This window comes from Lampris incognitus, chromosome 10 (assembly GCF_029633865.1).
Source record: "Lampris incognitus isolate fLamInc1 chromosome 10, fLamInc1.hap2, whole genome shotgun sequence".
NCBI lineage: Eukaryota > Metazoa > Chordata > Actinopteri > Lampriformes > Lampridae > Lampris > Lampris incognitus.
The window spans coordinates 18,956,910-18,972,835 of NC_079220.1; the positions used below are offsets into that span (position 1 = coordinate 18,956,910).

General features: G+C 44.5%; 1 protein-coding gene across 1 annotated transcript in view; it reads left to right on the plus strand.

The window, feature by feature from the left end:
- The window catches only part of anapc2 (anaphase promoting complex subunit 2), a 30,383-nt gene extending 14,522 nt beyond the window's left edge, over window positions 1-15,861 (plus strand). The window contains exons 8-14 of the mRNA XM_056288342.1: window positions 206-384; window positions 1,017-1,158; window positions 1,732-1,807; window positions 2,111-2,314; window positions 4,605-4,737; window positions 11,550-11,791; window positions 15,327-15,861. Coding sequence (XP_056144317.1) covers window positions 206-384; window positions 1,017-1,158; window positions 1,732-1,807; window positions 2,111-2,314; window positions 4,605-4,737; window positions 11,550-11,791; window positions 15,327-15,536 — 1,186 coding nt within the window. The 3' untranslated portion in view covers window positions 15,537-15,861. The remainder of the gene's footprint in view (window positions 1-205; window positions 385-1,016; window positions 1,159-1,731; window positions 1,808-2,110; window positions 2,315-4,604; window positions 4,738-11,549; window positions 11,792-15,326) is intronic.
- Window positions 15,862-15,926: the final 65 nt, after the last annotated feature.

Here is a 15,926-nt window from a genome sequence, read left to right on the forward strand (position 1 = left end):
AAGGTGATGGAGTAACCCACTGAGCCTATGATCATTTCTATGCTCAAGACTTACAGTTGGGTTTCAATTTGGATTGGATTGATTCCGATTCCACTCACTAAATCAGTTTTTGTCAAATCCCAGTCCTATTCTATTTATTATTGTTGTTCTTATAAGACATATAAACAGCGGTACGCCTGACATTGGACTGCTGCATTGCCTTTAGGACAAGGGAGGACACAGTGAGACAGATAGTGGCCGGTCTGACTGGAGATGCTGAGGGCTGCAGTGACCTTGCCAATGAGCTGTCCCGAGCCGACCCCGTCACCTTGGAAATGCAGGACAGTGACGACGAGGGCAGTGACCCTGAGGAGTGGATGCCAGATCCCACCGATGCCGTCACTGGTCAGTGAGTCTTTACTGCTGTAGGGGGAACATATTGGTGTTTTGAATTGGTATTCTGAGATTGTAAAGAGGTGGCGGCTTTTTTCTTTCTCAGACAGCAGTGCTAGCTTGAAATCTAAATATCTGAGAGATCCAAAATATTTTTACTTTGTGTGAACTTAGTAAAAGTCAAACCAGCTGCAGATTGGTTTAACTGTGGCTCGAAAAACCCTTTCAAGCAGAGTTAGTGATTTGCGAAGTGAGCAAGCGCATATACCTTCTAGTAATGACTTTGATTTTGGTTAATGACTTGTGTTGCATGTTACTTTCTCTACGAAACCCTTTAATCATTTCTGTATGGAGCAGCAGTAGTGAATGCCTCGGTATACTGTCTTTGTCATTTAAATTTTAAGTTTATATCCGAAACCCAGTTATTTACTAGAGATTGCAACCATTAACTATGCACACAACTTACATTCCCCTCCCTTAGCTTCCATTATTGCAGTCATATACCTCATGCTGAACCCTGCGGGCTTCCCTGCTGTCGGTCATTTCCTGCTCTGTAAAGCAATCAACCTGCTGAAAGTGCTTTACGCATCAGTCTGACTTGGCTTGAAAAAAGTCCAATTCATTTTTCTCTTCTTCTCTGTCAGACAAGACGGGCTCTAAACGTCGTTCCTCTGACATTATCAGCCTGCTGGTTAGTATTTATGGCAGTAAGGAGATCTTCATAGATGAGTACAGGACAGTCCTGGCTGACAGACTGCTGCACCAGCTCAACTACAACACTGCCAGGTACTCTGCAAAACCAGCATATTTTGACACGGACACCAAGAGTTGCTCCTGGTCCTGTATCAATTTTGGCATCTTTTACCATTTCTAAGTGGAATCTAGTTTGTCTACCTTAATCTTATACATGTAGTTAATCTAGTTACCCTGTATTTGTCCTATATTTGTATGTTTTGTTTTCATTTTCTTAATGTCAAAATTTCCTGGCATTATAGGGGCCAATCCTGCCGAGTGAATGAAGCACAAATCTTTCATACAAAAAAATAGTCTCTCATGTCGACTGCCAGCAACAAGTCCGACCAAAAGACTTCATACATCTATACTGTAAATGTGATTGGATTCATTGTGTGCAATACTTAAACGACTTCTTTTTTTTGTGCCTCAAATCCTTATACATCAATTCCCTGTGGTGTACAAATGTCCTGTTATTTGATAGGACTGTGTTATTATTTATCTAACAGTTAAAAACTCAAAGCTCAAGACAAAAATCTTGACAAATTTTGGGAAAATGTCTGCTTTTATGAAAATGCAATGAAGACGATAATATTTTGCTATGCTTTGTTCCTTGTTTTGTTTCAGGGAAATCCGTAATGTGGAGTTACTCAAGCTCAGATTTGGGGAGTCTCATATGCATTTTTGTGAGGTCATGTTGAAGGTAAAGACATTCTGACATAACTGAGTTGAAAAACGCTATATAAATGTAATTATGATGATGATTATGATTATTATGGTTATTATTATTATTGTTTAAACAGTTTCCATCGTAAATCAGTCGACTTCCGACAGTGCAACATACTGGTGGCCACAACACAGCAATCAAGCTCAGAAATGTAGATTGACACCGTAACTTACTTTTGATGAAATATAGCGTGTTTTGTTCCTAATGTGATATTGTTTAATCATTCCTCAATTAAATTCTACACTTCTGTACTGCCCTGCCTCGTTCCCCTGTGTCCAGGACGTGGCTGACTCTCGGAGGATCAACAGCAACATTCGTGAGGAGGAACTGAGGCTGGGTGAGGAGGAGCAGCCCCCCTTGGCCCTGTCGGCCATGATCCTGTCCTCCGAGTTCTGGCCTCAACTCAAAGAGGAGAAGCTGGAGCTGCCCCCGCTGGTCTCCCAGGCAATGGAGGCCTACACACACCGCTACGAGAAACTCAAGGTGCAGTAGCTGGGCCTTTTCAACAAGCCTGGGGTGTGTTCTTTTTGAAAATATTCAGTGAGTTTGGGTCTGTCTTGTGACAAACATTTATTATTTCATCCATTGAGGGTTTTTGCTGATAATGCATGTCGTTTCACCACTACTCTGCTTTACATTCATGCAGTTTCATACATTAACATTGGGGAGCTTGCCTGGCACTGCCAAAGTCTTGTTGGTAGTCAGCAAGAAGCCCCATCAGTTGAGATGATCGGTTGCCTTGTTCGAGGGCAGCTTGACAGTTGCTGTTGAGGGATGAAAGACCATTACCTTTATCAAACTTCTTTCAGATGAAGGGAACAGACAAAATGGGGTAAACAGGGTTTGAGACATCCTCAGTGATGTGCTCATCTCTGCCATTTCTTCTTACCCGTTGTCCATCTTCTACTACTACTACTACTAGTACTTTTGGCTGCTCCCATTAGGGGTCGCCACAGCGGATCATCTGTTTCCATCTCTTCCTGTCCTCTGCATCTTCTTCTGTCACACCAGCCACCTGCATGTCCTCCCTCACCACATCTATCAACCTTCTCTTTGGCCTTCCTCTTTTCCTCTTCCCTGGCAGCTCCATATTCAGCATCCTTCTCCCAATATACCCAGCATCTCATTACCCATTATCCATCTGTGAGCCTAAAATTGTGATTCAGAATATCTGCCCCCACCCCCCAGGTCCTTCAATTGGTACTTCACACAGAACTCCAACAGAATTTATTGGAAATGAAATGGTAGTGGTTTCCAGGTTTTGTTCCAATTCCTTGTTCCGAACACTCAATTTAAAACCGTGGAGGAAATCTTGACAACGTATAACATGTGGCAAGAGAGTGGCTGGTCAGCGATTATATACCAACAATCAATCAAGCAGGGAAAGGAAATAAGGAAAAATTTAGATCTTAAATTAAGTGAATACATACATACAGACACAATAACTTCTACTTTGATGCTTTCTTCCTTGGGGATATAGAAAACAGATTTTTTAAAAGGCGGTCAAAAGCTCAAGTTAGGGCTGTCACAATATCAGATTTTTACTACACGATTATCGTGGCCAAAAGAATTCACGATAACAATATTACTGTGATATCTATGAACATTTTTGAAAAAAAAATGCTCTCAGTCAAATTCTTCTTAATTTTCTTTATTGTACATTTTGTTTCTTTTTTGGTAAATGAATTACACTCAAAAATACGAGTGTAGGGAGGTGAAGAGAGAGTCTTTAACCATAACTGCACAAAAGTGTACAAAAAGAACAATTACATTTATAGTGAAAAGGCAACCAGATGAACTGATAAAAGATCCACAAGGCCTAACATCTGCCATCAGTACAATGTCAACTGAAACAAAATCACTTGCGGGGAGTGGGGGACAGAGAGTTTGTGTGTGAGACCACAGGCTGACAACTCACCACTCTGATATACTGTGATTTATTAATGTCCATTGACCATGTCCTTTCATCATTTGTTTCTCTTTCAATTTTTCATGACATGATTTTGCACGGCAGTAGTAGCCACGTACTGTGGTAGCAGCTTGCTTGGTAGTTACTGCGTCACAGCAGGTGTGTGTGTGTGTGGGGGGGGGGACAAAGCGAGGGGGGCAAAGCGAGAACGGAAAGAAATGGAAATGATTTAAGAAGCACTGGATTATTTACACGATATTATAATATGTGTATTATTAACATGATATCAATATTTCCATCCATCATCCAAGCCGCTTATCCTAATCAGGGTCATGGGATGCTGGAGCCTATCTCAGCAGTCATTGGGTGGCAGGCGGGGAGACACTCTGGACTGGCTACCAGTCCATCACAGGGCTGACACATTCACACCTAGGGACAATTTAGTATGGCTGATTCACCTGATCTACATGTCTTTGGACTGTGGGAGGAAATCAGTATTCATCTCATCTCATCTCATCTCATCACATCTCATCTCATCATCAGCCGCTTCTCCGTGGTCGGGTCACGGTGGCAGCAAGCTAAGTAGGACACTCCAGACGTCCCTCTCCCCAGCAACGCCCTCCAGCTCCTCCTGGGAGATCCCAAAGCATTCAATGAAATCAATATTTCATTTTTTAAACATCACGGTTATTGTCAGTACTGGTATATCACAACACCCCTGGCTCAAGTTAATTCTCAAGACCCACAGTACAGTTGTTGTTGTTCCAGAGGACCGAATTAACCACAGCGTTACAGGGCTAGGCATGTCTTGAAGATTTGCTGTCCTTATTTAATGGAGGCCCGCTCTCCTCTTGTAAACCCTAGGCGATGAGGACACTGAGCTGGAAGCCTCACTTGGGTTCAGTCACCCTGGACTTGGAGTTGGAGGACAGGGTCCTCACCAACTTGACAGTGTCTCCTATTCATGCTTCCATCATCCTGCACTTCCAGGAAAAAAGTAAGTTTTTTTTTCCAATTAAAACATTCAAAACTTGGTTTGTTTGGTTCCTCCAGGTGTGAATGGTGAATGAGTGACTGTGGGACTTGCGATGGACTGGTGAAGTCCAGGGGGTCTCTCTGTCTTCTACCTAGTGCCTACTGGGATAGACACCATTACCCTCTGACCCTGAACTGGACTAAGTGGGTATAGAAAATGGATGGAAGAATAGATGGTTTGTTGGTACTGTTGCAAGTAATCTTTAACCCAAACAAAAAGCTGCACAATTTAATTTTGATTAAATTGCACGATTAATTTTGACAAAGTAAATATAAAATTGACAATATCTAAACATGGATATTATTTATTATACCATATTTCGGTATTTGACAATATGTAAATATGGAGCTGCCAGGGAAGAGGAAAAGAGGAAGGCCAAAGAGGAGTTTATGGATGTGGTGAGGGAGGACATGCAGGTGGCTGGTGTGACAGAGGAAGATGCAGAGGACAGGAAGAAATGGAAACGGGTGATCCGCTGTGGCGACCCCTAACGGGAGCAGCAGAAAGTAATAATAGTAGTAGTAATTGTTGAGATTTGCCCTACAACTGAATAAAATACTCCCATTAACTGTCCTCTGCAATTCAAAATGAGGTGCACAACCACACAAGGCCATTGAGTACCCAGTAGATTGCATTCATCACAGTTCAATATGGCTTTATCATGCGTAACAACAATGGGCCAGAGGATTTTATTTGACGATTATTCTTTAAACAGCAAAACATCGATTCTTTTATTTAGAATACTATGGGTATATATTGTCTGTCAGTATTGTGGAAGATGCATGGCATCATTTACTTCTTGCAGCCTCATGTCTGTCATATGCTCATCATAGCAGATATGAGGATCATCATTGTTAGAGCTCACAGTAATACCAACCACAAACAAGATGAAATTAGGTTAAAAAAAGGGGGGCACCGGGGGGGGGCGCCCCCCCCCCGGTGACTCACCTGGTAGAAAGCTTACCACATAAGGCTGAGTCCTTACTGCAGCGGCCTGGGTTTGAATCCAGCCCGGTTTCTTTGCTGCATGTCATCCCCCTCTCTCCCCTGCCTTTCCTGTCTCTCTCAACTATCGCCGTCAAATAAAAGCAGAAAATGCAACAAAACAAACATTTTTAAAAAATCTAAAAAAAAAAAAGAGGAAGAGGTTAAATAAAGTTTGGAAAAAAAGATTATTATAAACTACACAATTTCTTTTTTTTTCCTTCTCGCCTTTTTCTTCTCAATTGAATTTGACCAATTATCCCACTTTCCCGAGCTGTCCCAGTCGCAGCTCCACCTCCACTGCCGATCCGGAGAGGGCTACAGACTACCACGTGCCTCCTCTGATATATGTGGAGTCGCCAGCTGCTTCTTTTCACCTGACAGTGAGGAGTTTCACCAGGGGGAAGTAGCGCGTGGGAAGATCACACTATTCCCCCCAGTTGCCCCTTCCCCCCGAACAGGCACCCCGACCAACCAGAGGAGGTGCTAGTGCAGTGAGCAGGACACATACCCACATCCAGCTTCCCACCTGCAGACACGGCCAGTTGTGTCTATAGGGATGCTCGACCAAGCTGGAAGTAACATGGGGATTCGAACCGCTGATCCCCGTGGTGGTAGGCAATGGATTAGACCACCACACCATCCGGACGCCCTTAAAATACACAATTGCTAATCCATTGATCCTTCTGCACAAGCTCTGTGTACATTAAGAAACATGTTCATGAAATTTGCAGCATTATGTGGAGGAGTTCCAGAGCCTTCTTGGTTGATGAGAGCTATACACTTCAGCTCTGGTTTGAACCTTTCAAATTTAAGCTGAATTGAATATGGTGACCAGTATAAGTACGTAAGTAAGGGTTTATTTATATAGCAACTTTTTAAAATAAAGTTACAAAGTGCTGCACAAGATATGTACATATGCAGAAAAAAATAAACAATGTACACATACGGTTATACAGAAAAGTAAAAATTACAGCCCCATTACAGGGAAGGCAAGTTGGTAGAGATGGGTTTTGAGAAAATTTTAAAGCTGTTTACAGACTCAGCTGATCTAACAGAGCGGGGAGACTGTTCCAGAGGGACAGGTTCCTTATGGCAAAAGCACAGTCACCCTTGGATTTGCAGAGAGAGCAGGGTATAGATAAGAGACCCTGGTCGGAAGATCTGAGTGGCCTAGAGGTGGAGTAAGGATGCAAAAGTTGGGAGGATGAAGGGATGCAAGGATTGGTGTGTTGTGGGATCTGAGATTGGTATTGGTTAGCAGCCTGGCTGCAGTGTTTTGCCCAAGTTGCAGGTGGGACAGGGCTGCTTGGCTGAGACAGGAGAAAAGCGCATTGCAGTAATGGGACCGAGGATTGAACTCTGCGGAACTCCACAAGTATAGGTGCAGTTGAGGACACAAAGTTATCTATGGCAACCTGAAACTTTCTGTTTTAGTGTTTTAGTGCATATGTGTTATAGTGCAGTGGTCCCCAACCACCGGGCCATGAACTGGCACCGAGTCACAAAGCATTTGCTACCGGGCCGCAAGGAAACAATATAATTTGGCAAAAATAAATAAATAAAAACCTGAATAATAAAAATATCCGAATCAGAATCATGTTTATTAGCCATGTAGGTTTGCACATACATGGAATTTGACTCCGGTTTCGTGGCTCTCTCATTTTATTTAACATAGAATAACAACACTACAACACAACAATCTTCAGATATATACACAAGGATTGACTTATACAGGTGAAATAAGAGGTGATAAAGTGCAATGGTGCAGAGAATATATCAGATATGCTGAAATAGATGTTAGCAGGTTACTTACATATGCCTGAGGTAGGTGGACATGACAGAGTGTACCAGTATACATACAATGTACAGTACAGTATATACAAAATGGTTGGATTTATTTGACAGCGTTAAGTGTTAATTTGAATGACAGCCCATGGAAAGAAACTTTTATATCAGGGCTCTATAGCGCCTGCCAGAGGGGAGGAGATGGAACAGGTTTTGACCAGGTTGTAATGGGTCTGCACTGATGTTGCCTGCCTGTTTCCTGAGTCTGGGGGTGTATACGTCCTGAATGGAGGGCAGGTTGGCACCAATGATTTTCTCTGCAGATGTAACTTTTCATTGTAGCCTGTCCCTGTCCAGTTTGGTGGCTGAACCAAACCAGACAGTGATGGATGTGCAGAGGACAGACTGGATTGTTGCAGTGTAGACCTGAATCAGCAGTTCCTGGGGCAGGTTGAATTTCTTGAGCTGGCGTAGAAAGTACATTCTCTGCTAGGCCTTTTTGATGATTGTGTCTATGTTGGATGCCCACCTTAGGTCCTGGGAGATTGTGGAACCCAGAAATCTGTAGGTTCTCACCATAAACACCATGCTGTTGAGTATGGTGAGGGGGGGCAGTGTTGGGGGACTCCTCCTGAAATCCACTGTCATCTCCACTGTTTTGAGCTGTTCAGCTCCAGGTTGTTATGGCCACACCAGAGGGCCAGCTGATCAACCTCCCATCTATATGCAGACTCCCATCCCGGATAAGGTCAATGATGGTTGTGTCATCCGCAAACTTCAGGAGTGTTAACAGACGAGTCACCTGAGGTGCAGTCATTTGTGTAGAGGAGAGAGCACATATCCCTGGGGAATGCCAGTGCTGATTGTCCAGGTGCTGGATGTGATTTTTTTTTCCCCCAGCCTCACCAGCTGCCTTCTTTCTGTCAGGAAGTTTTTAATCCACTGGCAGATTGGGGCTGCTACAGTGAGCCAGGTGAGTTTGGAGTGGAGGATATCTGGGATGATGGTGTTGAACACTGAGCTGAAGTCCACAAACAGGACCCTTGCGTATGTCCTTGGGGAGTCGAGGTGTTGGAAGATGTAGTGCAATCCCATGTTGACTGCATCCTCCACTGACCTGTTTGCTCGGTAGGCAAACTGCAGGGGGTCGAGCAAGAGGCCTGTGATTTCCTTCAGGTGGGCCAACACCAGTCTCTCGAAGGATTTCATGACCACAGATGTTAGCACAATGGGTCTGTAGTCATTTAATCCTGTGATAAAGGGTTTATTGGGTACTTGGATGATAGTGGAGCTCTTGAAGCAGGAAGGGACTTCACACAGCTCCAGTGATCTGTCGAAGATAAGTGTAAAAAAATGGGGGTCAGCTGGTCAGCACAGACTTAATACAGGAGGGTGACATGCCATCCAGGGCCCCTGCCTTCCTGGTCTTCTGTCTGGAAGAGCTAGCGCACATCCTCAACACAGATCCTGAGTGCAGGTGGGTTGGGTGGGGAGGGAGGAGTGGCTGGCAGCGAGTGTAGTTGGTTGTTTATTGTGGCTGGAGAGGGGGAGGGGTGTGAAATTTTGCTTTTCAAACCTGCAGAAAAATTCATTTAGGTCGTCAGCCTGTTGATGGTTCCCTGCAGTGTAGGGGATGGGTCTCCTGTAGTTGGTAAACATACGTATAACATTATTGGCTATTTGTGCGGCAATTATATTGAACTTGGCACGGTCTATCTGTGCTGCACCTTTCCTCACCATTCCTTGTCACGCCCGCAACAAGATGGGGATACTGATGTTGAACTTGAGAAATGCAAGGCACGCAAGGTCATCAGTCGGTCATCACCCACTTACCTACTCGATGTGTGTGTTGCAACTAGCTAGCTACCCTGGGTAAAAAAACAAACGTCGCTTGAGAGTTTCTTTAGAAGAAGTAGGGGGGGGCGCTCTGATGGCCGAGCGGAATAACCGCTGTTCTTGCAGTCCGCTCGTCATGTGGCAGGGAGGTTCATATCCCAGACTCGCCGTAACCAGTCACGGCCAGAGCGTCCACGGGGTAAGGCATTCATTAGGCCACCCTTACCTGAGGGATAGTGGGTGTAGATCGGTGTAGTGTTTGGGGATTCGTAGTTCTCCAGCGACCCCTCTGGCCCATCCGGGCGCCTGCAGCCAAGCAACCGAAAGCATTCTCCCTACATCTCCTTCGCGGCCTGAAGGTAATGCAATCCATGCGAGGCTTCAGCGTGTAAAATAGCGAGAGCAGCCGACACGAGTTTGAAGGAAGCTGGTGTTACGACTATCTCCTTCCTATGGAAACGTGAGCCAGGGGAGTTATTCGACAAGAGTTCTGGTCATATGCCATTGGGTTAATCGGGTGGGATAAGGGGAAAAACTAGAAAAAACATTTTTTTTAAAAAGAAGTAGGGGAAATAAAAAGGTCTAACGGCGATAATACAGAGACAGCAGAGGCCGAGACTGCAAAAAGAGAAAGCTTCCTTCAAAAGGAAATACGATGAGTCGTACCTAAAATATGGCTTTATTACGACCGATGGCTCACATGTCATGACCATCTTGTTGCAGGGAAATAAGCCCAGGGCTCCCACTGATTTATTGGTGAGTTGCAATGTTTTTAATATGTTCATGCGAGGAAAATATGCGCTGTTTTGATTAATATCCAAACATTACTTAAATATTATGATGCTATTGACTTATAAACCTAACCTACATTCCAGTCGTAACCCCCCCATACTAAATATTAAACTGATATTAACAATCAATATTAAACAAGTCCGCTGTGCAAAAAAGGTTGGAAACCCCTGTTTTAGTGCATTAACTGGCTTGCTTAAACTCCTTAGGAATGGAGACGCTTTCACGCTTTCATCTAAGAAAATTCACAGTTAACAAACATGCAAGGAAACACTGGGACAATTGCTATTTGAAATGTGAATCATGAAAGCAGTTCAATTCATAAGATCTTGTGTACAGTCTATTTTGCAGTTGGATGGTCAACAGTTGGTGTCTAGTGCTAGTTCACAATTCATGGAATTCATTCTCATTGTAGTCTATTTCAGTTTTGTCTTTTGGGTAAATTTTTCAGTTTTTGATGACTAAAGTCTGCATTAGTGACGTTCCGCTGTGTTGGGAATTGAGATGTCTGACTGATCGGTTTACAGACAGACGGAAAGAGTGGGTGGTGTAATAAACTGTAGAATTGCACACACAATTGACAAACAACTGAAACCCGTTGAAAATTCTTATCAGAAGGGTGTCCAGGTAGCGTAGTGGTCTATTCCGTTGCCTACCCACACAGGGATCGCCGGTTTGAATCCTCGTGTTACCTCCAGCTTGGTCGGGCATCCCTACAGACAAAATTGGCCGTGTCTGTGGGTGGGAAGCCGGATGTGGGTATGTGTCCTGGTCGCTGCACGAGCGCCTCCTCTGGTCGGTCGGGGCGCCTGTTTTGGGGGGAGGGGGAACTGGGGGGAGTAGCATGATCCTCCCACACGCTACGTCTCCCTGGCGAAACTCCTCACTGTCAGGTGAAAAGAAGAAGCTGGCGACTCCACATGTATCGGAGGCATGTGGTAGTCTGCAACCCTCCCCCGGATCAGCAGAGGGGGTGGAGCAGCGACCAGGACGGCTTGCAAGAGTGGGGTAATTGGCCAAGTACAATTGAGAGAAGAAAGAAAAAGGGGGGGGGTCCACAAAAAAAGAAAAGAAAATTCTTATCAGAGATTCAGCTTAACACAAGCTGCTGTGAAGTGTGTGACATGATTGGTACTCTGCCCGAATATGGAGTCATGGTTCTTGGATGCCACTGCCAGACTGCTATTCTAAAGCCAAATCCAGTGAAACATAAGTTGTGAGAGATGCACACATAACAAAACGTATGAGTTTTCCCACTACTCTTTTCCTTGTTACATACAAGCCAGGTTTCTCTGCAGCAGCTCTCCCTATATCAACAGCAAAAGTGAGACTAACCTCAGATCCTGTTCTGTAATAAGCTGGTCTGTTTCTCTTAGGTTCGTGGACCTTGGAGGAACTCAGCGGGAAGCTGGGAGTCTCTAAGGAGACGGTGCACAGGAAGGTGGCCCTATGGCAGCAGCAGGGGGTTCTGAGGGAGGAGGCAGCCGGGCGCTACTCCGTCCTGGAGACCGGGTCATCCAAGGACAGGCTGGAGAGAAGTGTGATGTTGATCGACAGTGATGAGGAAGGAGACTCCAACACCACCACACAGTCAGAGCAGCGGGAGGAGAAACTACAGGTGTGTCAGGCACACATACGTATGGAAATGAGCATGGGGGTGAATTTTAGCTGTGGCTGACAAATTTGCCTGCTCAATTGCCATCATTTTGATTTTCTTTTTTCCTATTCTGATAATCCATTCGACAGGTTGAAATAGTGAAACTAGCCAGTGAACTTTAGACTGTGCTACTTGAGGTTGCTAGTGGGTGAAAATACTAACATCCCTGTATAGGGCAGACAGTGCCATCATATATCCTTATTGAAGGACTATTTACCAATACACAGGATGTGACAATCCCTTGTGCCAAATTCCATGGTGGGCATTCACATAAACTCTCTATTCAGTTGTTTAAAAAAAAAGAAGGAGAAGAAAAAAAACGGACTCACTAACCCAACAATGATTCTTGCAGAGGACATCATTCACCTAATGGGCTATTAGACCAACAATATAAACCACTTAATCTTGATACCAAAGAGTTCAGTATGTGAGGGTGTGTATGCCATGGGGATTATAAATGGGCACCATTCAGAACCTTTTTTTTTTTTGAGTTCAGCCCACTACACCTCCAGAGGGCTCTACAGTAAATTCTGTAATCCCAGAACCCACATGCAATACTGATCTAAAAACTAGCATGCGCCTACACTTATGGTTACAGGTAAGCCATAATACAATGTCAAATCATTTAAAACGTTGTCGCAGGTCAGAACAACAGAAGGCTAATGGGAATGCTGTAGACTACCTATGAATTCAGTAAACAGTGCTGTGCCAGGATCCAGTAAGCCTTGTTATGGAAGAAGTGAGAACATCATATGAATGGTCACTTTTGTTACTGTAGCTTTGCCATCACACAAAATGTAACTTCTGTCTTAGTCAAGGGTTAGGTTTCCATGTTCTGGACCACAGCCAGTGTCCAGTCATTTTAGCCACTAGGTGCTTTTTTCAGTTGACTTTGTGGCTTGTTTTCCCAGCAGACAAACTGCTAACAAGCAGAAAGCCACCAAAAATAAACAAATGTTTTTGTGGCTTGGTGTCCTAGGAGACATGCTTCTCACAAACAATATGGCAGCAGATGTATTAAACAGATAGATAGATGGGGTGGCATGGTGGCACAGTAGTTAGCACGGTTGCCTCACAGCAAGAAGGTCCTGGGTTCGAGCCCCAGGGTAGTCCAACCATGGTTGTTGTCCCGGGTTGTCCTCTGTGTGGAGTTTGCATGTTCTCCCCGTTTCTGTGTGGGTTTCCTCCTGGTGCTCCGGTTTCGTCCCACAGTCCAAAGACATGTAGGTCAGGTGAATCGGCTGTACTAAATTGTCCTAAGTGTGAATGTGTGTGTGTGTGTGTGTGTCGGCCCTGTGATGGCCTGGCGGCTTGTCCAGGGTGTCTCCCCGCCTGCTGTCTAACGACTGCTGGGATAGGCTGCAACATCCCCGTGACCCTGAGAGCAGGATAAGCGGTTTGGAGGATGGATAGATAGATAGATAGATAGATAGATAGATAGATAGATAGATAGATAGATAGATAGATAGATAGATAGATAGATAGATAGATAGATAGATAGATAGATAGATAGATAGATAGATAGATAGATAGAACATAGCAAAAATGTATACCAGCATATTTTTCCTATCCTACCCTACAATGACCCTTACCTGTTGCCCCAGTAAGAAGGCCTTCTGCTCAGCCAAAGCTTCTCATTGACTCCGACTCCCACCACCGCTATAGGCCAAGCTTTTGCTACCTGCTTTAAGTTTCATCCATAAATGCCTAATGAATTAAATAGTGTTAATGTCGACGTTACAACTGTCACTTAGCATGTGTCTCCGATGGGGCACATTCTAGCTTTTCAACACTCCGCTCCAGTCACACTGCCAACTCAGAATAGCTGAGCTCATGAAAAGGTCAGAATCGCTGACCGTTTTATGAGCCATCTCTGCTAGTCCTTTGGGACTGACTAGTCTAAAAAAAAAAAAAACTAAAAAAAAAAAACATTATTGTCGTCCATCCTTTCAACCAATGAATTATGTTCTAACTATTTAATTCCATTTGCTACTACCAAAAATTTTCCTTCTTGGTTATGTCATCATTCTTGGTAAAGACTCATTTCACATGCTGACAAAGTGTAGTATAGTGATGCATGAGCCTAAGATAAGGTGGGTTGGACACACACACACAAGACACACTGTTACGGCCCCAGTGCCGTGTGTTGTGTATATCTGCAATTACCCTCTTGTATACACACAACACATGGTACTGGGGCTGTAACACCCCCTCCCATAAATACAAACCCTAGGTTTGTATACTAGAGGGTATTCCTCTTCAGATTCGCCAGCTACAAACGTAGCTCCTCTGCCTCAACCTGCTTTGCATGGCACTGCTGTGTGAGGTCAGCGAGAGCAGACTCGAGGTGTGCAACTTTCACCTCCTGCTTCTTTAGAGCAGCGGTGTTGAAGGGTCTTGCACCTTCTAGCTGCTCGTTTAGGTGCCTGCACTGAGCCTTAAGCTCAGAGACTTCCTGCTCCAGGGCCTGAGTATATTCTGTAATACCTGCACGGCTGGTTTTGAAGAAATCAGCGGGCTGGGCTGGAGTTACAGTGGCCATCTGCAGGGGGGTTGGCGCAGCAAGGGTTGCTGAAGACTGGGCTTTCTTCTGGAGCTGGCTTAGGTCCTCCCTTTTCTTTCTCCTCTGGGACACGACCGCCCTCCGACTGCTGTTCTGCTGCTTATTTTTCAAGGCCTTACAGTCGGCAACTAAATGTCCAGGCTTATGGCAAAAGAAACACCGTTTCTCCACCTTAGGCTTTGGAGGAGGGGTACTGACACGTGAAGCCTGGGTGACATGCCAGTTAGCATTCCGCGGGGAGGAATCGCGACGAGAGGAAACATTACGCTGCACCAAGATGTTTTTGTGTGTGAGCGCAAATTTGTCCGCCAACACCGCAGCCTGATGCAAGTGTGGACACTTTTTGATCATTGAAATAAGTGGCAATATGGTCAGGCACACAGTTTTAAAATGCCTCCAACAACACCAGCTCTTTTAAGGATGCTAAATCGTGGGCCTTACAAGCCGAACACAAGTCAAACACACAGCCCTCATCAGCTGGGTACAAGACTTGGAGAGAGATGCCCGGCAGTGCCAGTGGGCCGTTGTTGGCAGCCAGAGTGAGAGCTCTTGGGTTAACAATCAATACTCCTTGAGAAGGAGGGTGAAAGCTGTGTTATTGTTCTTGTTTCTTGTTTCTTTCTTGTTGGTCTGATCTGAGTTTTTGTTATCTAAGCCTGGTTAGTTAAGAGCCAGCTTCTTCAGTTGCCCTTTTTGTTATATATATTGACTTGGGGGTTAGTTTTTGTTAATAAACCTGTTTGTTTTTACACCTGGTTCCGCCTCCCACTTTTCTTATTCCCCTGGGATACTTTTATTTTCTTTGTTACTTCCCCTCGTCCCCTGGACCCTTAACGGGGAATGTAACACACACACACACACACACACAACATTAATCTACGTCTGACTTTTGCCTTCTCACCAATGTCATTATTTATTCTATTTTTAATGCAGTTGTTCTGGGCCTACATCCAAGCCATGCTGACCAACCTGGAGAGCATGACGCTGGATCGCATCCATTCGATGCTCAGGATGTTTGTCGCAACGGGACCCGTCGTCACAGAGATGGATGTGAACGAGCTGGAGGCCTTCCTGCAGAGGAAGGTGAGGGAGCACCAGCTGAGCGTCTCTGCAGGCGTTTACAGACTCCCCAAATCCAACTGATGACGGAGAGATGGGAAGAGCAGCTGAAAGGAGGACAAGTTTAGTGTGACTATTCTAAGAGGTCTGATCTTCAGCATGGAGGCAATTTTACCAGAGTGAATCTCAATGATGCGAAACATTTTGTCAACATTGGGCAATATCTTAATCTTGAGCTTTGTGAGTGCCGAGTGGGTTGGAGATATTAGTGATCAGATGAGATCATACATATGACTGGGATCTCCATCTTGACTGAAAATGATCCTACAGAAATCGTTGTGCACCCCTTACCAATAATTGCCGATGTACATTACTGATTTATTAATAATAGCTCCTTGGTATTGTATCGTGTTTGACTTCTAATAAACTATTGTTTACAAAGTACTGTTTTACCAATAGTCCTTTCATGTTTTA